A 26,600-nucleotide genomic window follows, 5' to 3' on the forward strand; every position below is an offset into this window, starting at 1 on the left:
TTTTGCTCAATACTTGCACAAATCAAAGTGTCCCTTAGTTCCAAATCTGGATTTACTTCGTCTGCGAACTCCTCTTGGATCGAACACGGATCCATAAGTAAAAAAATTACGTATAATAGACTTACGATATTTACAAATTGTTGTCTAATCATGTTGTCTGATAATCCATTCACATGCCACACAACAATTTGCACTTTTTCCTCGACCGTTAAAATCCTTTTCACGAATTGTTTTTTCAATAAAAAGTTTCTGTTTACCGTAAAAAACACTTCTCGATGTGTTATTATTTGATAACTTGAAGGCTTGATGATTTGGTTAGCTATAAAGCAGGTAGCTGTTCGCGCGCATCCATGCCAATGTCGTCAATTGTTTTGAAAATCATTGCCTGTACAGAGGAATTGATATTAACACTGAGAATTTAGTGATGGATTTGACATTAAACAGTCTTCAATGGATTATTCTCCATTCACAACTGAAGATTGTAAAACTGGAATTGAATTTGAAATATTTTGTATTTCTATTTTATAACATTGGAATAAGAATAAATTGTAAATAATGAGTTTTTCGAAAACTTGTTACCTAATATGTATCATATTTTCTATTATTTTTGATCGAGTAAAACAAAAATTTTACCATTGGTGTGAATTGAACCCCAGTCTTCTTATCAATAGACAACGTCTCTAACTATTACTCCAACTCCACATACAACAATTCTTTTCGGACTGATCATACCTATTTAGTTTAGTCAAATATTTCAGTTGAGTTATTTTTATTTATAAATAAACTTAAAGATTTATAATTTAAAATCGCTACTAATTAATGTTTTTTACTATAATATATCTTAATATATTTAATCATTTATTCTAACATCAGAAATTATTAAAATAAAATATTTTCGAGGTCATCCGTATAATTATGACTGAAGTCAAATAGACACGTCTAATAACTAGCCTTCTCTCGTACTATCTCACAACTTAATCTGTCTTCTATCCTTTCCGCTATTTTGCCGGGTGGTAAGACACTCATCACTGTATATAAAAATACTTTAGTTGCTTTTACCTAAACGTACTGTAATTTCTTAGTATTCGTTAAGAAACTCTTTCACTGAATAGAGAGTTTTTGTGCAAGCAAATACGTATACGTAACGTATCTTTTTGACATATAAGCATGCGCATTAATGGTTGAACTAACGTATCTAGATACGTATTACCTAACGTAACGGGCTGGTACGTTACGTTCATACGCATCCCTATCGAGCCGAAGGTAACCGAATGCGCAAGGGAATCTTACCCGATTACCAAAATTTCAACATCCACGTTTCAAAAGCACACGTGGTACGTGTATTTTTACATTTGTGGTTACGTATATTTGTTTTGATTTTTATAAATAATGGAAAGCAGTAGAAAACGACTTCACTTCAGCAATGAAGTTGATTTGTTCTTATTGAAGGAAGTCGTAGGCAAGAACCCTTACGACCATCCAGAAAGGTGGAATTTAATTCAAAAGCGAAAATATTTTTAATGGTATCAAAATTAAAGTGGCCCTATAGTCGTTCAAGATGTGGAGAAGAAGGGCATCTTCTATGTCTTCGTCTTCTTCATCATCAATAAAGGCACCTACATTTAATATCGCGTCCATCTCAAAAATTAAAAATTGTTCCAAAAAAATATTTGTTATTTATTTTGATTATCAAAAATAGGGTTAAATGACAAGGACAAGACTGGCACTGACAATTTATTAGTTAATCGCTAATTCGGTGAGGGCAACACCATCGTTACGTTACGTGCAGAACAAAAACTCTCAATTTAACGTTCATCTTCTGCGATACGTTAGTTCTTTACGTATAGGGAGATACGTTACGTTAGGTAGATACAAAAACTCCCTAATAATATGGTCTTTCAGATAGATAGGCTTTTGTCAATTTACGGAACTTAGGAAAGAAGTTGTAGATTTAAGTTGTAAAGGGAGATGGTTGTATAATTTTTTTGCCGAATATAATATAGATTTCTTTACTAACTCAGTGGACGGGATCGGTAACTACACATCAAAGCTTGAATTTCTGTTGGAGTAGTCATAATTAAGTCTTGCTGGAAAAACATGTAGGTGTTTACGAATTAAGCAAACAGTTTCTAGAGTATATAAAGAGGGAAGAGTTAAAATCCCGTGATTTTTGAAGTAGCTTCTGCAATGTGTTATTCTACTGAGGGCAAAAACATACCGTATTGCTCTTTTTTGTAATTTAAAAATAACATCAGATTGGGTAGCTGTACTAGAACTCCAAAAAGGAAGGCCATATCGAAGATGAGGAAGATGCTAGATAGGACTATATGAATTACCCAGAACACTAAATGAAGAGGCCTAGTATAATTTCTTGCAAAATGTTTTGCCACTAGTTTTTGAAGATGTGCCTTTGCAAACACGCCGTGAAATGTGGTTTCTTCACGACGGAGTCCCAGCACATTTTACCATGACTGTTAAAAATCTTTTTGACACCACTTATTCTCGTCGTTGGATTGGTAGAAATGAACCCATTTTGTGACCACTAAGAAGTCCCAAATGCAATGTACTGGATTTTTATTTTTGGGGATATCTGAAATCGTTATTTTATGATAAACGAGGTGAAATCGAAACATAAGTTGAATTACGGAAACGAATTGTTGATGCTGTAGAAACTATCCGACATAATGTAGTTAACTATGGCATTACTAACAATTGGATTCGTCGTATAAATGCATGTGTTTGCGCAAGTGGAGTTCACTTTGGACGTTTATTATAATAATTATTGTCAAGTTAGTACAAGTATCTAATTTAATTTTAGTTCACAAGTAAACCAATTACTGATAGTCCGAGCATAGTTTCACAAGTAAACAAATTACTGATAGTCCAAGCATAGGAAAGAAGTTGTATATTTAAGTTGTAAAGGGAGAGGTTGTATAATTTTTTTGCCGAATATAATATAGATTTCTTTACTAACTCAGTGGACGGGATCGGTAACTACACATCAAAGCTTGAATTTCTGGTGGAGTAGTCATAATTAAGTCTTGCTGGAAAAACATGTAGGTGTTTACGAATTAAGCAAACAGTTTCTAGAGTATATAAAGAGGGATGAGTTAAAATCCCGTGATTTTTGAAGTAGCTTCTGCAATGTGTTATTCTACTGAGGGCAAAAACATACCGTATTGCTCTTTTTTGTAATTTAAAAATAACATCAGATTGGGTAGCTGTACTAGAACTCCAAAAAGGAAGGCCATATCGAAGATGAGGAAGATGCTAAATTGATTTCCTTCGTAACAGATCTTATTACATAGCAGGCTGAGGCTAGTTTCTTACTTAATAAATCGATATGAAGGGACCTTTTAAGGTTGCTGTCTATAAAAACACGAAAACAAGGGTCGAAGAGATCCTTTATAGGATAATCCTACTGTCTTATCTACGTTAAAAGAGAGTAAATTAGAGTCGGACCAGGTTTTTGTTTTAAGTAGATCAGAAGTTATAATTGCAAGAAGAGTAGCAATATTAGAGCACCTCCTGGTAATACTGGTATCATCAGCAAAAAGAAAAATGTTTCCATCGATTTTTAAGTTAGTGATATCATTTATAAAGATAAGGAAAAGTAGAAGACCCAGTACTGAACTTTGTGGTACTTCGCATACAATGCTTTTATGACTAGAGTCAGTATCATTTGCTCTAACTAGTTGTTTCCTAATCCTCAAATAAGATTGGAACCAATTCAAAGAAATACGTCGAATTCCGTAGAAATTTAGTATTTTTATCAAAATGTCGTGATTTACACAATCAAAAGCTGTGGCATAGTCATTAAAAACAGTGGCAGTATAAAGATTATTATTTAGTGCTTGATAGACCTCATTTGGTACAAAAAACATAGCATCGCTGGTACATTTATTAGATAAAAAACCAAACTGGCTTTGTGATAAAATGTTGTTTTCAACGAGAAAGGACATAAGTCGGGCTTTTATAAGTCTATCAATAATTTTGGATAGGACCTAATGCCATAGGTTTATAGTTGCAGACATTAGATTTTTCACCACCCTTATGAAGAGGGATCGTTAATTAGTAAGACCAGGACTTTCAACTAATTTTTTGGGAGAATTAAGAAAATCTTTATGGATAGTCCATCAGTACTACAAGATTTGCTTTTTATACTACTGATTGTTTGGATCAGTTCAGATTTATCAACTTTTCTTATAAATAATGAATTCGAGACCTCTTTTGAATTGGGGAGATAGGAAATAGGATCTTGTTGTGGCAAAATAGTTGATGTTTTATTTTTACTCACATTAAAGAAGTATTCATTTAGATTTTCAGGGTTTGGATTGAGCTGTGTTAGTTTTATTTCGAACATCGTTTATTATGGACCAAGTTTCTCTTGAAACATTTTTAGAGCTTCTTAGACGATTCTGATTACCCAGTATCAGAATACCTGTACATTTTTTTTAGCTGTTTTGATAAGTTTTAGATAGGTTCCTCTGTACTTGAAGATATATTCAGTGACAAAGACGTTGGTAATAAATTTCTTAATGTACGTATGTAGTCAGAACAATGAGGAATTTGAATAAGTTTCTAGAACATTCGATCGAACATGTAAACCGAATGGGACCAGATAGATTAGCGAACATCTGTAAAAACAACAAGCCGTATAGCAGAAGACCGGTTAGAAGGCCGCCAAAAAGGTGAAAAGATAATGTACAGTCAATAACGACTGAAACAGAATAAGAGGCAGACAAACAGGACTAATCCTAGTCGCGCGAAGAAGAAGAAGAAGAACATTCAATAAGATACAGAAAAATGTAAACGACAAGATAGAAGACGTAGAAGAGAAGATCAAACAATTAGAGACCATGATAACCAATACAAAAGTGCTACCACCAGTTTTACCACCAGTAGTTTTAGATCCTGTAATGAAAGAAGAATCACCTAGAGACGAAACGACACATCATATGAGATTAAAATTGCCACCATTTGATGGTAAGTCTTCTTGGTCCATATACCTTAGATAATTTGAAGCTATTGCTACAGCCAATCATTGGACAGAACAAGAAAAGGCAGTCATGTTTCTTTGACTGCTGCTTTACGAGGTGATGCTGCGGATATACTAAGATCGGTCCCTAAGGGCCAAGAAAAATGTTACCAGACCTTGTTCACTCGACTAGACAAACGTTACGGAGATTCATATCTACAAGACTACAGACTAACTAAGAAGTGGAATTCAACGAGCAAGTGAAAATTTGCAAGAGTTTGAAGCATATGTTGCTCGTATAGCGCGGTTGGCTTATCCGGAGTACCATACAACATTTTGGAAGAAATTGCTGTAGATACCTTCGTCAATGGGTTGAGAGACAGTGAACTACAGAAAGCTTTACGACTAGCAAGACCGAAAGTTTTAGATGAAGCGCTTGCCATTGCCTTGGAACACGAAACAGCTAGTCGCGATTGAACTGTGTGCAATCAGTAATGGCCCAGTTGGTAAAATGAGAGCACCCATGAAACAGTAAAATGTTGGTAGTCCTATGGAACGAGTAGCAATCGACATTGCAGGTCCACTTCCAGAGACAAATGATATATCCTGGTAGCCATGGATTATTTTACGAAATGGACTGAGGCCTATGCGATACCAAATCAAGAAGCTACTACCGTTGCAAGGTACTTGCGAGGTACTTGTTAAAGAATTCTTTAGCCGATTTGGTGATCCCTTGGAGATCCACTCCGACCAAGGGCGAAACTTCGAGTCAACCCTTTTCCAAAACGTTTGTAAATTGATTGGTGTCAATAAGACCAGAACGGCACCCATTCATCCTCAATCAGATGGAATGGTCGAGAGGATGAACCGAACGATGGGTAAACACCTGTCCAAAGTTGTATCAGAACATCAAAGAGATTGGGACCAGCACATTCATTTATTCCTAATGGCCTACCGCTCGGCCGTGAATGAAACTACAGGCCAGACTCCAACCTGCCTGATGTTAGGTCGTGAAGTTCGTTTGTCCTGCAACCTAGAGTTTGGCTGCAGACCTTCCGAAGAACATGTTCTAGTGACAGAATGAAAGATAAATATGATTCTTGATGCAAGAATGAAAGCTATGAAGTAGGTGATCTTGTTTGGCTTTATAATCCACAACGTCGTCGAGGCTTGTCTCCTTAACTGCAAAGACAATGGGAAGGTCAAATGAAAGAACTGTGTGTTGTATTAACCCGAAGAGATCGTGTCCTTCAAAGTCAGTAGACTGTTATTTCTTCTTGAGAGGGTCATGCAGAGCTGGAGAGGCCTGTAGATTCCGCCATCCTGGACCTACATATAGAGTTGCTGATCGGGACGCTCAGATCTAAGAGGGGAGCAGTGTTACGAAAATGCTTTCGGCATGGCCTATGTAACGGTTGCATCTCGAAATGGCATCGAGAACCTTCGCGATGTATCGAGCGCTGTAGAAATCCATTTATCAAATAACGAATTAGAGGTGGGACTACCCCAGAAGATTCGAGAATAATACTTTTTGGTATATATATGTAACGATGTTATGAGTGAGATTTAGTTGTTAAGATATTACCGAACTGTAAACTTATAAATAAATATATTTACATATATAAATTCGAACCGCTCGTTTTATTTAAAAACGGTACAATATATATATTAATATGATCCGAAATTGGATATAGTGAAAAATGTATAGAGAAAAAGAAGAAAAAGACAAATAATTTGTAAAATTATGTTATAGTTATTTTCTGGATATACGGTTTTAATTTTATAGTGTTGGTGAAGTGCTAAAATAGAGACTTTCTCAATTTTGGATTTATGTTTGAACTGGGATTTTCTAAATTGTGGAAATCAATAGATTTAAGAGTAGTTTGTAAATAATAGTTTGCTTTGAAATATGATATCTACCTGCCGTTTTCAGGGATTCATTTCTGTTATCTCAAAATTGTCATTAACGATGAAGGAGAAAGTAGAAAAGTACTGTCTTGTATGATTTGTACACAATTACGGGAATTTGAAATTAGTTGAGTTTTAAGAATTTGGAGAGTTTTGGAATTTGGTTGAATGCAAAGAAAGAATGTTTTGATTGGTTACAAGAAATTATGGAAGGGATAGACAGACGGGAATGAGATTGAAAAAGCAAGGGGGATCATCTGCTGTTGGACTTGAAGCGAGTGAAGACAAAATCGAAGGGAGTGTGCAGATAGTTTGTTTTTTAAACCGGTGAAAGAAAAATTGCTGTGGCCAAAAGTAGTGCAAAGAAAGAGAAAGTGTTGAAAGCTGTAGTTGCAGTATTTGTAAGTAAAATAATTTACTATTCTTGGAGCAAGCATAGCTAAGGAGAATTTTGGCCTTCCAATAGGAGAAATAAACATTGTTAGGAGTTTATCGACAGTTTTGTTTTTATAAGCAGAACCCGGGAAGGAGTTTGTTGGATAGGGAACTAATTAAAGTAAATCCGTTTCAAAAAATACAGAGGCAAATTGTGACAACGAGACGTTAATTGAACTATATTAAATTTGAATTGTTTTGTGGTTAATTGTATATGCAACAGAGTAATTTAGGGAACATTTATTTATAAGATATTTATTTAGTGTATGAAAATCTACAAAGGTATTTGATCATTATATTTTGAATTTATTGCACCATTTGATTTCTTTTATTTACTTCCTTCTACTCCCCTTTTTTTCTCAAGCACTATTAAAAGAAAAGGTAATGTCTTTGAACTCAATTAAGAACCCTGAGATGAGAAAAACATATATTTATAAATCTGGCGACTACATTAAAATTCATTAAATCATTTTTTTTGTTTTAGTTTGCTAATTAGATCACAATTAATTTGATTTTGTGTATGGAATTTAATTCCATACACAATCCAATCCAAAAATAATTTAATTAATTAATTTAATAATATATATATATATATATATATATATATATATATATATATATATATATATATATATATATATACAAATAAATTATTTTTGTGGTTCTCGTGGATGGACTCTGCGTTGAATAACAAGCATCAACTGATCACAACAAAACTCTAATAAAATAAATTTATTTAAAAAAATTTAATAAGACGTTTTCGGAATAACTATTCCATCATCAGTGCTATCTGGAATTACATTTTTGATGATGAAAAAAAAACTAGGAGGTTTAAGTTATAAACGGAATTAGCTACATGGTAACGTAGGACTCCACTGGGGTTGCTAGCCCTTAGATGCAGTGTCTCTGAAGACTTGTTGATAGCAACTGATTTGCAACTTTCTTTGGGAACCAATTGTTAAAGCTTCGTCTAGCTCACTCTCTCAGATGTCAGCCCCTCTTATCTTAAATGGAAATCCGAAAAATGAGATTGGCTAGGACAAATAAAACAGAATATTAACTGATCATAATAATTGTACATTCAAAAAATAAAATCAACTTTTAACAGCCTACAGAGTAAATCCTAGAGCCGTACAAAAATTTAAAAATAATACTTATGGCATTGATGTTGTATGTACTATTGGCTTCGGATCGCTTGTATATTGCAGTTGTATCGCTTGTTTAACGTAGTTGTTTGTTTTTGTTGAATGAAAAAACATTGCCACCTTCATTATTTAGAAGATTTAGAAGAGAAGACTGATGTGATAGAAAGAAGTTGTCAACTGCCAAATATATCTTGTCCCTTGGAGTAGTGCATAGACATCATAGACTATGGCATAAAATAGACTGGAGTATGAATACGGGGAATATAGTACAATAAGTGAAAGATTAAATAGGATATTTGGTTGATAGAAGAGTTGAGCGCCAACTATTTTTAGAAGAAATATATAGTAAAACATTAGAGAAAGAAAACAAATGAATAAAATTAAAAGAAATTGAAATAAAATAATTATTTAAAAAAAAAAAAAAATGTGACGTTCATAACGTTACAAAACATCTATTCACTTGTATGTATTGTCATCTATGTATAATCTATAAGCTCGGACAATAGTGTATCATTACAAAATAACATCCGCGAAAACATACATTCCTTCATAATACCTTCATCAATTTTGGATTCGATTACCAAAACCTCAGAAACTCTGAAATATACCAGAATATATTGTTCTATATGTTTATTATTTTTAGGCGCTAGCGACGATGGGGCAAGTTGTGCCGTTATGTTAGAAATATTACGAGTTCTTTCGAAATCGACGAAAATTTTGAGGCATAACATCATATTCCTATTTAATGGCGGAGAAGAAAATTTCATGCCTGCTTCGCACGGTTTTATCACCCAACATAAATGGGCAAAAGAGGTAAATAAATATAGTTTATTATATAATATACAGGGTGTGCCACGACGAGTTTACTCTATCTATATATTGGAAAATACTTACACGACATTTATGAAAGTAAGTTTATGGGCATTATAGTTATGATAAACTTAAAGAAATTATTTTGTGAACAGTAACTTTATTATTTTAAATGGAACACCCTATAAATTATTCTATTTTTCGATTCTGCATAAGATTATAGATAAAATTTATATAAGGTACCACAGATCAAAACTTTATGTTTTTTAAATAATTCATCTTTTTTCAAAAATTTTGACAGATAGAGACAAACTTTTCATACGGGGTGTTCTATTTATAACAAAGTTGCTATTCACTTCCGGTTATACCATATTTGTCAAAATAATTTCTTTAAGGTTGTCACAACTTTTAATCCCCACAAACTAGTTTTCATAAACATCATGAAAGTAGTTTCCGATATATAGATATTGTAAGCTCGTCGTGGCATACCCTGTATATATTATAACTTGAAACCATCTTCACATATATTTTGCAATACGAATAATTAATAATTCCCTTGGACCTTACCATTATTTTTAATAAGTACACTAGATCCAGAAAATATAACGATTTGGTGTTTTCACGTAGGCGGTCCGATAAGTGCTTAGCCTCATCGTCCGATGGCGCTACTATCTCAAGAGAAATATACTATCGTGTAATACATTTTCGTAGACAGCTAGTGTCAAAATCAAGGAGCGCTTGGATGTTATGTACTGTGAATCTTCTCCTTAATGGCAACCCTCAAAAGTTGGTTAATGAGTCTCAACGTGGTCGCATATCGGTTTTTGATGAGACACGCCTAGGGACCCTGAAAATGGCCACCACGGAGTATACCGTGACAAAAATCCACGATCTCGTATTAGCAGACCGCCGACTGAAGGTGCGCGAGACAGTAGGCATCTCCAAATACTACGTATGTCATATCCTGCACAAAAGTTTATGCGTAATAAAGCTGTCGGCGCGATGGGTGCCGCGTTTGTTCACTCCGAACAACAAGCGTAACTGTGAAACAACTTCTGTAGTAGTGTTTGACGCTATTTAAACATAATCCGAAAAAGTTTTTAGGTCGCTTCGTAACCGTCGACGGTTACGACGCAACATGGATCTACTGGTACACACCAGAGACAAATAACAGTCGAAACAGTGGACGGCACCCGGCGAACGCGTTGTCGAACGAAGAACTCGGAAGACTGTCTTATCGGCGGAAAATGTGATGGCCACGCTTTTCTGGGATTTACAAGGGGTGATCTACATCGACTACCTGGAGAAGGTCAAAACGGTCACAGGCTCTACTTCGCTGAATTATTATTGGACCGATTCGACGATGCAGAAAAAACGACCCTATTTGGCGAAGAAAAAAGTGCCCACCCACTATGACAACGCACCTGCTATACCTCCGCCGTCGCCATGGCGAAATTGGTCGAATTGGACTACGAATTTTTGCCCCATCCACCGTATTTTCCAGATTTAGCCCCGTGCGACTTCTTTTTCTTTCCAAACTCGCCGGGCAAAAATTTAATTCTAATAAAGAGGTCATCGCCGCCACTGAAGCCTACTTTGTAAACCTCGAGAAAACGCGTTTTTCAGACGGGATAAAGAAGCTGGAGCATCGTTGGGTCAAGTGTATCGAGCTAAAATGAGACTAAGTTGAGAAATAAATCATCACTTTTCCAAAATTTTCGTTTTTCTTTTGTAGGCTAAGTACTTATCGGACTGCCCTAGTATGATGACATATTTGTGCCATGGTAAGCATGTACATAATTGTAACTAGTTTTTGGTGTTTATAATATTTATGGTTACAAGGTATTTTTATTTTTTACGTTATATTTAAATTCATCTTTTCATTAAAATTAATAAGGAATAACTTAGTTGATAACATAATTTCTATAAAATATGTGCATATTGTTGTTGCTTTTGTGAATTTACATTTATACAGAAATCATTTTAAAACTAATCTGACGTAACAGACCAAGAAAAAAAGAGAAACGAGAAAAAAAAAAGAGGAAATTACAACTAGTCTCTTGTTTTCCTAGGTGCGTGCCTTTATAAACTTGGAAGCATGCGGAGCTGGAGGAAGAGAAGTGTTGTTCCAAGCTGGCCCCAATCATCCCTGGATCTTGGAAACTTACTCCGAGGAAGTGCCTTACCCCTATGCTTCTTCCTTAGCGCAAGAAATTTTCCAAAGTGGCATAATACCTGGAGATACTGATTACAGGATCTTCAGGGATTTTGGAAACCTCTCAGGTAATATATATCTAATGAATTATCCGTTATCGTTGTTATAAATCTCTCAGGTAACTATGATGAATTCTCCAAAAGGTTGCCTAAAAGAGCGGCATAGAATTCTCGAAAAATATAACTATATCTCATAAAAGGCTACAGTGAACTCAGGCAAAGCAATATTAAAAAAGCTCCCAAAAGCTTTTAAAAAGGCTGTCGTCAATTCCTGAAAAGGCTACCATGAACTGTTAAAAAGGTGTCACTATCAAAGCTCGAAAAGTGTGTTATGGATAGCCAACTAGGTGCGAAAAAGTCTATCGTGTACCCTGAAGCGGACTATCGTGAATTCTCGCAAATATTTCATAGAAAGGCTGCCTAGAAATATTTTCAAAAATTCTCGAGATGAACTATCAGAAAGACTGTTATAAAAGTTTAACCATTAACTACCAAAAAGGTTACCAAGAAATTTGTAAAAGAATATTGAAAAGGCTTCGAAACTTTCAAACATTATATGACGGACTGGAAGCTTTTTGCACACTATCAAAAAGGCAGACAAGAAACTTCAAAAAGATTGAACTCCGGAAATATTAAATAAAACTTTCAAAAAGGCTGTCTAAAATACTCTGCGACTACAATGAACTCTCGCAAAGCCTTTCATACAATAAAGGAGCCTATAAAGCCTATCAAAAATTATCAAAAAACTTTCCATGTACAAGTCCATCAACTTCTGTATTATAACTTTATCAATAATTGGCTTCGAAACTTCCAAACGGAAGCTTTTTGTGTATGGTCAAAAAGGCAGTCAAGAATCATCAAAAAATCTATCATGAACTCCCGTAAATATTTTAAAAAGGCTGCCTCTGCCTCTGCCTCTGCCTACTCTGCAAAAGACTATAATGAACTTTCGTAAAGCCTTTCATAAAATCTAAGAAAGCCTTTTATAAAATCTAAGAAAGCCTATCAAAAATTATCAAAAATCTTTCCACGAACAAACTCAGCGAGGCTGTCATCATTTCCTACCAAAAATGTGGTCAAGTAATATATAGAAGTCTACCAAGAATATTAAAATAACTTCGAATCTTTCAAAGATTATTTTATAACGAGCTGGAAGCTTTTTGTGTACGATCAAAAAGGCTATCATAAACTTTCGAAAATATCTAATAAAACTATGGAAAACGATGCCTAATATTCTCCCCAAAAGGTTATAATGAACTCTCGTAAAGCCTTTCATAAAATCTGGGAAAGCCTATCAAAAAACTTGACATGAACAAACTCCAACGCTGTTATCAACCCTGAAGAGACTATAAGAAATTCTGTCAGAATCTTTCGAAAAGGACTAAACTACTATGATTTGCCGAAAGGGCTGCTTGAAATATGTAAAAGGCTATCATGTATTCGGGGAAGGATTCAAAATTTGTAAAAATGAATTATACATGACTGCAAAGCCTTTCAACTACGCTCTGAGCGGTATGCTATTCTGAACTCCTAAAAATATTGAGTAGAACACCTAAAATATTGTCTACAATTTTAAAAAATATAGCTTTATAAGACTCCTAGAATTCTTGGAAAGATGTCTAACCAAATCTCACGAAAGACTTTCCTAAATTCTGGGAAAGACTAATCAACTATCAAAAGATTATCGAACTGCCATTAACTATCGAAAAGGTTGTCACGAACTATCGAAGGGGCTCGGTGTCAAAGCTCTTGTAAACGTACTCTTGTATTTGTATGTATATGTATATATATGTGTGTAAGGTTCGGAACATTTTGAAACCCACGATTGACTTAGGATCGTGAGGACGCCAACTTTAGCTAAAATATCTACTCATCACCACCACAAAGACAATCATAGTAGTTATATACTCAGAGATAGTTCGGCTAATCCCTAATACAAGTAATGTTAACAAAAACGATCACAACGGAGATCAAACCATACCACAAAAATTTAAACAAGGATTTTATTTAATAAAAATATAGACTTGCCTCTATGTTACATCAAGTTCTCTAGAAAGTAAAAAAAATGACTGAACAAACAAAGATAAAACAGTGACAGAGGACCTGAATATTTAAGAAAAATGTACTACTGATACACTTAACTTTCCATGCTGTTCTGTTTATGGCTGCTGGATGGCTAATGATGTTGACGATGTTGCTACAGGTCTCCTAGTTAATTAATACCTGGTGGAATGGATGATATAAATACCTAGTGAATTAAGCCATTGGTTTTGTATTCAATTGGATTTGGAATGGACCTGGTGGTGGATTAATTGTATTTCATGGATCTAGAATCGAGCCTGGTGGAATGGATTTATTGGTATTCCATTTTTCCAAGTTTCCGTAACAGATGTAGATCTCAAAAAACCTTGCTGGAGTGACGGTTAGCGGCGAAAAAATGGCCTGTTTTTTTCGGAACGAATTATTTAAACATTCTCAGTTAGAAGTAGTGGGAATATTGATACGAAAATTGAAAATGTTGAGATACCAGGGGTCTTGAAAAGTTAGTAGGCAAAACAGAAATTAAAAGGTAGAAGTTGAGCGCCAATTAATTTGGTTTTTAGGATAAAAACAAAACAATAAACAAAATTAAAGAGTCGTTATATTAATATAAATTATTTAAAAAGAGGAAAAGAGATGTAAAATATAGAAGCTATTACAGTAAAAACTATTAAAAAGATTCTCATGTACAAGCTTCGACACCTTCATAAACTCCTCAAAAGTCTGTCAAAAGCTACTATCATATATTTACTACTATTTTTATAGTGCTTTATGTAAATATATATCTTATCATCAATTGTTTTGTTTTCAGGTTTGGATTTCGCATGGTCAGCGAATGGATATGTCTACCACACCAAATTCGACTCAGTAGAATACGTCCCGCTTGGTTCCCTCCAGAGAACCGGTGACAACATCCTTGCCTTGGCCAAAGGCATGGCCCAGGGTCACCAACTCTCTGACGTTAAGAAATACCAAGCGGGAAATCTCGTATTCTTCGATTTCTTAGGAGCGTTCGTTATAAGATGGCCTATGCTAGTCGCTGATATAGTTAATATGTCGTCTGTGATATTTTCGTTATATTCGATTTACGGCAACTTTAGAAGTGCTGAAGTTACCGACGGTAAGTTGATTTTCAATATTTTCTTTATTTTTCTTCGCAGGTCTTTTTATAGGAGTTATCTTTAATAAAAACACATTATCTTGCATTATCATTGTGCTGTTGATAATAAATGTACGAGGTGAACTTAAGATAGTGTAATAAAGAAAGAAGAGTTTTATAGACAGAGAAGAGTTTTCTATAGAGAAAACGAGAAAGGTGAACAGTAAAGGTAAAGACTGATCAGTGGGCGATTGTACTCTAATAAGTATTTATCTATAGAAAGCGAAGGGGAGAGAGTGTCCTTACAGTACGAGTGAGAGAGAAAGAGAGGGTATCTAGAACTAAAGTGCAAGCGTCTATAGAGAGGGAGAGAGAAAGTGAGAGTCTCTCAAGAACGAGATAGAATACGTCTCTAGACAGCAAGAGAGAAAAAGAGTGAGTCTCAAAAGAATGATAGAGTAAGCGTCTCTAGAGAGCGAAAGAGTAATATCATTTGTAGAGATTGTCTAAAAGTGTGAATAATAATATTCTAAAGAGAGCGAAAGAGGGAGTCTCTAAAGAATGAGGGAGAAAGCATCACCAAAGAGTGAGAGTGACAGACATATATAGATTCTAAGGAACGAGATATAAGGGTCTACAGAGAGCGAAATAGTGAGTTCATCTGTACAGAGTGTCACTAGAGAGCGAGACAGAGTTTTCTAAAAAGCAAAATAGTGTATCTATAGAAAGCGCGCGAGAGACAGAGAGAGTGCCTATAGAACTAGAAAGAAAGGGTTACTAGAGACCAAAGGAGTGAGAGTCTCGAGTGATCGAGAGAGACAAACTAAAATAACAAGAGAGAAAGCGTCTCTATAGAGTGAAAGAGCGAGATCATCTGCAGATACTGTCACTAGAGAGCGCGACAGAGTTCTCTATAGAGCAAAATAGTGTACCTATAGAAAGCGAAAGAGCTTCTGTACAAGCGGGAGAGAGGGAGAAAAGGAGTCTCTAAGGAATGAGATAGAACGCGTGTCTGTAGAGAGAGTTCGAGAGAGTTTCTAAAACGAGAGATAAAGCTTCTCTAGAGAGCGAAAGAGCGAGATAATCTTTAGAGAGTATCACTAAAGAATGAGAAAAAGTTTTTTAGGCAGCAAAATAATGCATCTATAAAAATCCAGAGGAAGAGCATATCTAGAGATCGAGAGAGAAAGAAAGAGTCTAAAGAACTAGAGCGAAAGAGACTATAGAGTGCAGGAGAGAGATAGAAAGAGAGAGTCTAAAGATGGAGATAGAAAGCGGGATTATCTCTTGTGAGCGAGAGCGCGTTATCTATGGAGCAAAATAGTACACCTATAGAAAATGAGAGAGAAAGCGTCTATAGAGAGCGAGAGAAAGCTTCTTACGAGCGACAGAGAGAGCTTTCTTAGATAGAGAAAGACAGAGAAGGGTGATAAAATAGAAAAAGAAGAAGGATAAAGATAGAGGAATACAATGTATAGATGGAGGAATAGAATAGATAGATAGAGGGATATAGGAATGTAGGAACAAAATTGGTAGAGAAAGAAGATACATAGAGCTAAAAATACAAGATGCAAAAAATATTAGGGATAAAAGGATATAAATATGGAAAAGGCGATACAAATATTGATAGAAAGTTATAGAGATGTAAAATTGGAGATAATATATTGGGAGAAACAGAGGGAGAGGAAGAGAGGGAATGATCGTGGGAGAAAAAGATAAGCAGATACGAGCTAATAATAGCTATTTAGTAAGGAATAGTAGATATAAATAATAATTGGCTAAAGAGAAATCGAAACGGGAGCAGTGGGGATATAGAGAAAGAAAACTACAAATAAATACTAGAGAAAATATAGAGCAGTAAGTATCGAACATTGTACATGTTTTAGTAGGAGAAGACAATAAATAACTAAGAATGGAAAAAGTGGAAGGAAACCAGATATTTATATAAAAATATGTACTATAAAAGAAGAGTAAGGATAAAGATATGCAACTGCGACGGAACAATAAGTAGTCTAATAGAAGTCGTCTAAAAAATCGAAGAAAAAAAGGAGAAGCAATAATGAGATAAAAGCATATAATTAGAAAGAAGGATAGGCTAGGAATAGGATATAGCATAGAAACAATAGAAATAAAAATGTTTAAACAAAGATAGGAAAGAACATAGATACATAGAAAGAAAGATAGAGGTAATCAAAAAATAGAAGTGATAAAGGGAGTAAACAAATGCTTAAAAAAATACAGAGATAAAATTAAAGATACACGCGTGGAAAGAAACAGAGACATGCACAAAGAAAAAGAGAGATGGAGAGAAAGATAGGAGAACAGGACAGGTGACTATAAACATAAAGAAAGATATTTGGGTAATATTGAAGTAAATATATAGTGAGAGACCTTCTCTCTACCTATAGTGGAAGAAAACGGTAAAGAATGAAGAATCGAAAAAGAGTAAAGGATAGATGGGGAAAAATATATCTGTAAAGATAGAGAAGATACTAAAGGGCAAGGCAGAGAATAAATCTACCGGGAGATTAATAGGGAGTGAGGGTAATACCGATGAGAGGAAGATAATAAATGTGGGGAATATTCAAGTAAAGAATTTTCTAAAACTATTTTAAAACTTCAGATTTGCTGTTCCAGAGATTAACTGTCCGCTCTTGAGCAGTAACTTTTGGACGAACAATTTTTGGCATTATCTTTAAATTACAGGAACAATGAAAAAAAAAATGTTATTTTTAAAAATTGTATAATATAAAAAAAGTTTGATTGCCATTATCAGGAGAGAGATGGCAATAAAGATAGAATTAGATTGACTCATAAAAGACATGGAAAGGAGAATGGAGAAAGGGAAAAATGTAGCCAGATGAAAGCAATTGTGGGGTAGGAAGTAGATATATAAATGTCGATAAAGCAGTGCAAAAGTAGAAGAAATAAAATAATAGAATGATGATGGGAAAGAAAAAAAAAAGAAAGATCCAAAAACAAAAAGGAAGTTATAAATAGGAAAACTAGAAACAAGGAAAAGGTCAGTATTATACAGCAATAGATAGTTATAAGGAAGTTGAGCGAGAAAGACACTGGCAGATAAAGACACAAAGAAAGACCGAGAGAGCTAGCGCAGAGTATTTTCATTATATATATTTGAAAGTTATTTCAACCTAAAATATCGGTTGTGATAATTAATTAGCAGAAGTAATGTTTTTTGATTTTTATATTTTATTATGACTGACTTTAGTGCCATAAAATTAGTCTTTTTTAGTCTCTTTTAGTCAAATTAAACTTAACAAAAATAACATTTAATAAAATTTTCTTAGTGATAGAAAATTTCCAAATAGCAGAGATCCGCATATATTTTCCCATAGCAGAAATTTCCCATATATATATATATATATATATATATATATATATATATATATATATATATATATATGTATTAACAGTCATATTTTTGTAGGTTTAAAGAGAAAAAAATACACCAGAAAGCTTGTAGGCTGTATGGTAGTAGTTTTTCTTTCTTGGATAATATCCGTGATAAGTACATTAGGAATCGCCGCCCTAATCAATTGCTTAGGTCGTACCATGAGTTGGTACGCCCGTCCTTTATGGATTTTCTTTTTGTATGTGATACCCACTCTAGTCATTTCCATGGCAACAGTATTATATCATGCCAAAGTGTACAATAAGGTATGTATTAAAATTTTTTTAATAAATAATTAATAATATATTAAATAAATTTGTTTGATGTTTAACATAAACGGTTAGTCAAGCTTTTGATATTATTTTTAGACTTATCTTTAACGCTTTTCGTACGACCACAAACAAGTGTTATAAACGCCATTTCTTGTTGAAAAATGGTTTTTTCATTTTCTGAAGTGAATAGTAAATTTATTATAGGATATATTTTCATAGGAAAGTTTATGATAACCAAAATTTACTTTACTGAAATTTTTATCTATATTGCTTATCACAGAAAAGTTTTATAAATTAATCTTTTAGGGTTATTCGTGCTTTATATCCTCTTTCTCTATTGCATTTAGATTCATAGAAGCCAATGGGAAAAAACCCAAATATAAAAAAATACAATTTATTGACGTATAAAAAAAAACAGCAATATGGAATAACCGAGCAAAAATTTATACAAATTAAAGTAACCCATTTTAAATGCAAAAATAATATGTGTTTTTACCTACTTAATAACGGTATTATTTTCTATCCTTTAAAATTATAAAATACATAGAATTCTCAAATAACTTCAAATATGTAAAGCAAATAACTAACTTACAGTAAAAATACAGTGTGTCAATTTTATAACTTACAATGGGCTATATCTCACGAACAAAAGCTGATATCGAAGAATGCTTGAAACCGTTTCTAGGATAGTAAGGAACTAAAATGACATGAAAGAGAACTCACCCCCATCAACCCCCTAGGCCCCACCCACCACAACCAAAAAAGTTTAAATTTCAAACCCCTACTTGTGATACATCATTGTAAAGACTATAAAAAATGCTATCCAATGGTATAAATAATAATTATACAGGGTGAAGCAATAATTGTGAAACTTTGGCTTAGCTTAAATGAAAAATTTAATGAGGTTTTTGTTGATTCTGTTGATGACCCTGTATAATTATTGTTTAATAATGGAGAAGTTTACCATTTTTTTTATGATTGCAAATAAAAATTAAAGCACACCTAAATTACACTATCAAAAAGAATTATGATATCTCTAAAAATAAAAAAGTTATAGGCATGTAAAGTTGCGCGTTGCATTCATCATTTTTATTTCATTGGCTTGGCGTGGGCTTTGTGACGTCACATCTCCGTAACGGTTTATAAACTGAACAGAGCGACCGGCGCCTCGCTTAGATTACTCATCGTTTGATTCGTTTGTTCGTTGTCGAATGTGTACCATTTTATTGTTGTTATAAAGTTTGAAAGTGGTGTATAAAGAGTGAAGAAACAGTGTTATTGATTTATATGATGAGTAATATTAAAAAAGGCTGCTATAAATACTGTATTGTGCCTAATTGCACGAGCACAACAATTAAAACACCAAACAAAATATTTTTCCATGTACCTTTGCAAGCAGACAAGAGAAAGAATTGGTGCAAATTAATGAAGCGAGATTTAATTGGACCCAAAAGTATCAAATACGTATGTGAAGAACATTTTGATGTGAGTTAACACTTTCTTATTTACTATCAAGATGTAATAATTAATAGATATTAACTAATGGTGTAATTGCAAACAATATAATATTATATATGTTACTTATGTAATATCAAATACACTATTATAGTTTAATTTTTTTGTATCTCTACAAAGTCCATAAATGCATGCAGTAATATGCAACCGTCATAAGTAGAAAATTTTACCTTGCAAAAACTCCAGAAAAATCACAAAATTGACTTTAAAGTCTTAAGCTATGTTTATTGCAGAATGTTTAACAATTCGTTAAAGTGTATTTGCAATATGTAACATTTATGTTTATACCTTTATAATGTAACAAGTAAACTAGTTAAATTTTGTTCTATATATCTATTCATTTTATTATTACAGATTGAAAATGATACAGAAAATTTAATAAAGTTTAAATTGGTCGGTAGAACATTAAAATTGAAATCAGAAATATACCCTCACAAGTTTGATTGCCAGCAAGTAGTAAAACCTTTAAGAAAAAGTGGAGCATATGAAAAAAGACGAAAAGCAGAATGTTTTAATGGGATTTTAAAAGATGATATTCCATCGACCTCAGGTTGTCAACCTTTCGAAATCATTAATTGTGATCCAATATATGAAGAGAAAAGTGTACCAAAGGACCCTTTATCCGAGGATTGTATTTTGAAAAGTGTACTAAGTAGTCCAAAGAAAAAATATAAACATAAAAGAGTGCAAGTTAATATAAAAACTCCACAAAAAAACAAGGAGGTGCAAACGTTAAGGTTTAGAACAAAAAAAAGTGACATGGAAAATAAGCGAAAAAACATCTGTTCCTCACCTGAGAGTTCTCCTTCAAAAATGTCTGTGTCATCATGTAGTAGCACAAGTTCAGATAGCATGTCAAATATATTTTTTAACGAAACAATTATCTGAAAGCATTGCTTCGCCAGTAAGAGATATTTTAATTTCATTAAAAAAAATTCGTCAGCACAAGTTTAATAGGAAAAATATTTAACAGAACAGTTCCGTTAATAGCCAACCGCATGAAACAGTTTATTTTTTTTCCGCAGATGAAACAAATTTATGAGAAGTTACCCATATCTTTTAGAAAGAGATATTTTAAAACTGTCAGTGTATTAGATTGCTTTGAAATAGAATAGAAAAACCTTCGAGTGCCAAGCAACAGTCTTTGACCTGGTCTGAATATAAACATTGTAATACAATTAAATATTTGATTTCCATTACACCTGATGGATTAATTAACTACATTTCGGATGGTTATGGTGGAAGGGCCACTGACACAATAATATTTGAAGATTGTGACTTTTTGTTGAATTTGTCACCGGGATATTCTATTATGGCTGACAGGGGTTTAGTTCAAAATTGGAAGTAATGGAAACGAAACGTATAGCAGCGCTACGTATAAATGTTGAGAGATCAATAGGTAGATTAAGAAATTTTTCCATGGTAGCCCCTCGCGCTTGTATCGATACTAAAGTCATTTGTATGTTGGATTTCATTGTTGTGATTGCATGTGGTATGGTTAATGTTCAAAATAAATTAATAACATGTAATTAAAACGTATTGTGTTTTATTTTTAATCTACAATCAATAAATCAAAAACATACTTCCAAAACAATGTACACTGTTTAATTAAATTTTTGCAGTATTCTTCATTATAAAATACTTCAAAAACATCGACTTGTTTAGAAGTCTCAAAATCATCGTGAGCGATTCAAAAATAAGCTTTCAGTTTTTTTGCAAAGTGCATTTGTAATTGCACTTGGGCTTCGCATTTTGGTGTTAGGTTATTTGAATTAATATATTTGGTTAAATTTTTGTTCTTCATCGGACATTTAATTTCAGTAATATGGTCTTCTGTAATACCATCTGGAGAAGCACCCAACAAAGGATATTCGCTTAAGAGAAAGAGTCCGCACTTCTTGATCTAAATATTTTTAATTTTTTCTACCTCTCTCCTTACATCGTTTTCTAGGCGTTTTCCTAAAACAAAAATGAAAAAGTATTATGTACACCAACATATTAAATAAAAATTTATTAAGTACCTCTTTGCATTGCTATCGGTCTTTAAACTGATATGCTCCTAAACTTTTTTCTACGAGTACCCCATCCGAGGTTTTACATTTTGACGCTTCATGAGCAATAGAAGCCGTTATTCTGCCGTACCTCAGCTCGAACCATAGTGGAGAGTCAGATTGGTTGCTTGTTGCCTTTTCAATCAAGTTACATTGCTTTTCAGTAATATTCTGTTTGCAAAATGTTATAAAATCATTTAAACTAAACTGAACCTTACTACTCTTGTATTTACAAATCAGGTAGTGTAGTGAAGCTTTCATCTCCAAGTTTACATCCTTAAAATATGTCATTATTTGTATGTTGTTCGTATTTCGTTTCTTGCATTCGCTAGTAAAAGTATTACAAAATTCATTATCTTCTGTTATTTCCGAAATTGTTGCGCAGTCTTTGTTAAAATCTTTGGCTTTAATAAATTTAACGTTACTTCCAACATTAGAAAGCGCTGGTTTCATCCAGTAGCACTTTACTGAAGTAGTTGCAGGTGCCCCACTAATTTTAAAAAGCCACATTAAAAAGCTACTGTATGTTTACATCATCCACCTTGATTAGCAGCACAGTCATGACAAACAACACTTTCAACCTTTTCCTCACTTTCGTCACAAACCAATGTATAGTGATAAAGTTTGCTTTTTACTTTGTGTTTAGGTGAAATTCTGCATTTTACAGTATATTTATTGCCTTCACGTTTCACCTGGACATATCCGACAGCCTCATCTCGATAGGATTCTCTGCAGGCTCTGAAAAATTACCAATACTTAGGTACTTACTTAATTAATATTGTTTTAATCAACTTTACTTATGGACGACCATCATAATGATATATTAATGATATTATAATAACTACAAGCCACTACTGATAACAACTGATATTAAAACTTTTCATGAAAAAATAGTAAGTGTTCTTATAAAATTAATATGCAAGTAAAGAATTATTGATTGGTCGGTAAAAACATTAAACAAATTGGTAAAAGAATAATGTTTTCATTATTATATCTTGGCTTTATCAGCCAAAGAATTTCTATATTAGTAGTTAAGTAGTATGTAGACGACTATAATATTAAGCAAAAGTAAATAGATACTTACTTAGAAAGTTTTACTCCTTTTATTTCAGCACTTATATAAGATGGATTGGAAGAAAAAAAGTCCATCACTATTATAAATATCAATTTTTGGCAAATTATCACTTTGACCTTTTACAAATCCTTCTTCCATTACGATAAAATAAAATTTGAACGGTACTACACGTATAACACTTGCTGGTTCAATGCAGAATAAATGGACCGTTCGGGACTCTGCACTCTGCCGCTCCAATACGGAGACGTGACGTCAGAAACAAAGTCGAAGCGATAATCATTTCGCGCGGAAATTCTCAACTTTAATATTCCATATCTCCGTCATTTATTAACGGATTTCATTCTTTCTTTTACTGATTTACCAGTTTTATTCTATACTTTGACTCTATTTGACTGAAAACATATTATCAACACTATGAAACTTCTCCATTATACAGGATGTTAATATCAGCCGGCTTACTATGACTTTTGTATCGGTAATGCTATCTCCCGGACTATTATTTTTAATGATAAGTGCCAGTCGGAATTTTTTTTTTGTTAAATAGAAACTTTTTATTTTTGCCGTTTTTGCAAAACAAGTTGAAAACATCTGCTTTTTGGGTTTTGTCAGATTCAATAATTTTTGGTTTATTTGAGAATTTTAAATGTCATTATTTAGAGAAACGGGATCAGTGCAAAATAAAAAAAAGGATGTCTCATTCATTACTGAATGAAGCATCCCAAATTGAGGTCCTTGGAAATTTTGCAATAGAGCCTACTGCATCAACACGTCAAGTATCTGCAATGATAGGACTTTTACATGATTTGGTTAGAAAGGTGTTGAAATTACATAAGTTTCACTCGTACAAAACACAAATTCTTCAAGAACTAGACGATGATGATCCAGACCGACGAATTGAGTTTTGTGAACTCATGACTGAAAGAATTTGCGTTTAAGAGATTGTAAAAAAATATTTGTTTCACTGATGAATGTACTTTTATGCTGAATGGTAATGTAAATAAACAAAACTGTCGGTACTGGAGTGATGTGAACCCGCATCGATTCAGAGGTCACACTCAATATCCTGAAAAACGGAATGTTTGAGCAGAAATACTAGGCGATGCTATAATTGGCTTCTTGTTCACATCAGGCAATTTAAGTGGCGACATTTACCTCGATAAGCTGGAAAACACTACCGAACCTTTAACTGTGCATGAATTAGAGAACCAAAGGGACGATCAGGGCAACGTAGCTATAGACGAATATTTGCTGCACTTCCAACAAGATGGAGTACCTCCTCACTATGCAGCCCCAGTTAGGCACTGGTTGGATCCTATTGAGTGGCCACCGAGGTCAGCAGACTTACCGCTACCTGGCTTTTTTTCTATGGGGTTACCTCAAGGCAGTGGTTTATAAAACTCAACCTGCGTCACTTGGGGAATTACGAGAAAGAATTACGCAAACATGTCGCGCTAATACTAGAACAGCATTTGCCAAAATTCGTGCAGAATTTGAAAATAGGCTGTATTATTGTTTACAAAACAACGGAACCCACTTTGAACATTTACTTAATTGACATTTTTGTAGTTCATTAAAACCTCATTAAATTTTCCATTTAAGCCAAAGTTTCACAATTAGTGCTTCACCCTGTATAATTATTATTTATACCATTAGATAACATTTTTTATTGTATTTTCAATGATGTATCACAAGTAGGGGTTTGCGATTTAAACTTTTTTTGGTTGTGGTGGGTGGGGCCCTGGGGGTTGATGGGGGTGAGTTCTCTTTCATGTCATTTTAGTTCCCCCTTACTATCCTAGAAACGGTTTCAAGCATTTTTTCATATTAGCTTTTGTTCGTGAGATATAGGCCATTGTAAGTTTTAAAATTGACACACTGTGTATCCAATTTAGCCATCTTCAATCTTATCCAGGACACGTAACTCCACAGACTTTTTATATCCTACCTAAATTGAAAAACAGAAACCTCTCTTCGTAATACTGTCCTCCACAAAATTTTTGCGTAATTATAAAGTTAATCTTAACAAATGTCTTCTAAGAAACGGGAAAGCCATTACTTTGTTTATTTTACAATCAGACTAAAAAAAATTCCTAATCTGTTCGAAAACTTCCATTGTCTTCTAACCGAAGCTTGGACCAAAAATGCGATTATTAATCTTTCTAGAAACCGCCCAGTCTAAATATACAGTAAAACATTTTGGTTTTTTCTGTAATTTTTTTTATCCAATGCATTGAAACATTCACAGCATTTTAGGAACATGTTATAATATTTGGTTTTAAATTTATTTTAGGACATTGAGATGTCGCCTTGGACAGTGTTTCAATTATATTATGACGCATATCAGTTACTATGGACTCTAGTGCTATTGCTAGGTGTAGCAATTAGGTTGCGTTCCAGTTTTATAGCTCTATTATGGGTATTTTCAGCAACTTTAGGAAACACATTGAAGTCTTTGTTGTTTACTAGATGGAGAGGTAAGATTTAAATGATCATAAAACCATACACAATATATATGTGACAAACATGAATCACCTTAAATATTTTAGGCTCAAAGTGGCTCCTCCTCCACATCTCCGTATTCGGCCTTCCGTTCGTGCAATGCTTCTACCTTATCATCGGAGCCCTGTACCTGTTTATACCAATAACTGGTAGAGCCGGATCAGGAAGTCACGCAGAATTCGCAATTGCCGTCCTAGTGACATCTATGTTCGCTAATTTATTCACTTTCGTAGTGCCATTGGGGATATTAGTGAGAGGGATCGAAAGGATCTTCAGTCTGTTGACCGGATTATTCCTGTTATCGTTGGCTCTATTAATACTTACGCCTCTAGGATTTCCGTACTCTGGGGAACCGGGGGCTTTAGCCCCGCAAAGGTTTATGATTGCGGTAAGTGTGAGAAATTCATTGATTTAGATGTACAGTAATGTGCAATAAAGAAATATTGAATCGTTTTGTAGAACACCCACAGAACATTCCATGATGTAACAGGAAAAATCCAAAACGAGTCCACGGGCTATTGGATCGCCGATATGGACGTTAACAGTCCTCATACGGTGGACCGACACGTTCGTGAAATGCAAAATGCAGAATTGGTTACCAAAGACTGCAAAAGCTATTTGTATTGCGGACTACCGTACCTTGTACCTGTGCTAACGATGATATGGAAAACCCATTGGGTGCCTGGACCTCCACCGGTGCTCCTTAAACCCGTCAGTATGAATATTTTAAATAGAACAAAGACTGGCGTCGGCGAAAAAGTTACTATTAGAGTTGATGGTAAGTTATTCTTTAAGTATTAAAGTCAGAGCTCGGTAGATAGATTTTTCTTTCGTAGTTTATGCCATTAATTTTTAATTTAATTATCCTGTTGTATAATTGCCAAGTAGATCTACAGCAGGTGCCGCAAGGAGTATTACCGCATTTTAAATAATTTAATTAAAAATGTGGGTGGTGTTTTAAGGTTCTCTTGAAAAATTGTTAATTTTTTAGGTTTGAAATATATATTTTGGGAAAGTGGAAAGACAATGTTAGTAATTCGGTTTTTGTATATCTACAACACAGGTGGCGCCAGGAGTATTGCCCATGTTTGAAATAAATAAATTAAAAATGTGGGTGGCTTTTTAGGGTTCTCCCGAAGAAGTG

The 26,600-nt window shown here is 33.9% G+C and overlaps 1 protein-coding gene across 1 annotated transcript in view; it reads left to right on the forward strand.

Annotated features, from left to right (window-relative positions):
* Positions 1 to 26,600, forward strand: part of LOC140441454 (endoplasmic reticulum metallopeptidase 1-like) — a 71,707-nt gene that overhangs the window by 36,457 nt on the left and 8,650 nt on the right. The window contains exons 3-9 of the mRNA XM_072532189.1: positions 9,110 to 9,279; positions 11,349 to 11,559; positions 14,342 to 14,650; positions 18,081 to 18,310; positions 25,248 to 25,431; positions 25,504 to 25,844; positions 25,916 to 26,234. Of these exons, the coding sequence (XP_072388290.1) occupies positions 9,110 to 9,279; positions 11,349 to 11,559; positions 14,342 to 14,650; positions 18,081 to 18,310; positions 25,248 to 25,431; positions 25,504 to 25,844; positions 25,916 to 26,234 (1,764 nt within the window). The remainder of the gene's footprint in view (positions 1 to 9,109; positions 9,280 to 11,348; positions 11,560 to 14,341; positions 14,651 to 18,080; positions 18,311 to 25,247; positions 25,432 to 25,503; positions 25,845 to 25,915; positions 26,235 to 26,600) is intronic.

The sequence above is a fragment of the Diabrotica undecimpunctata genome, chromosome 5 (genome assembly GCF_040954645.1).
Source record: "Diabrotica undecimpunctata isolate CICGRU chromosome 5, icDiaUnde3, whole genome shotgun sequence".
In the NCBI taxonomy this organism is placed as follows: Eukaryota; Metazoa; Arthropoda; class Insecta; order Coleoptera; family Chrysomelidae; genus Diabrotica; species Diabrotica undecimpunctata.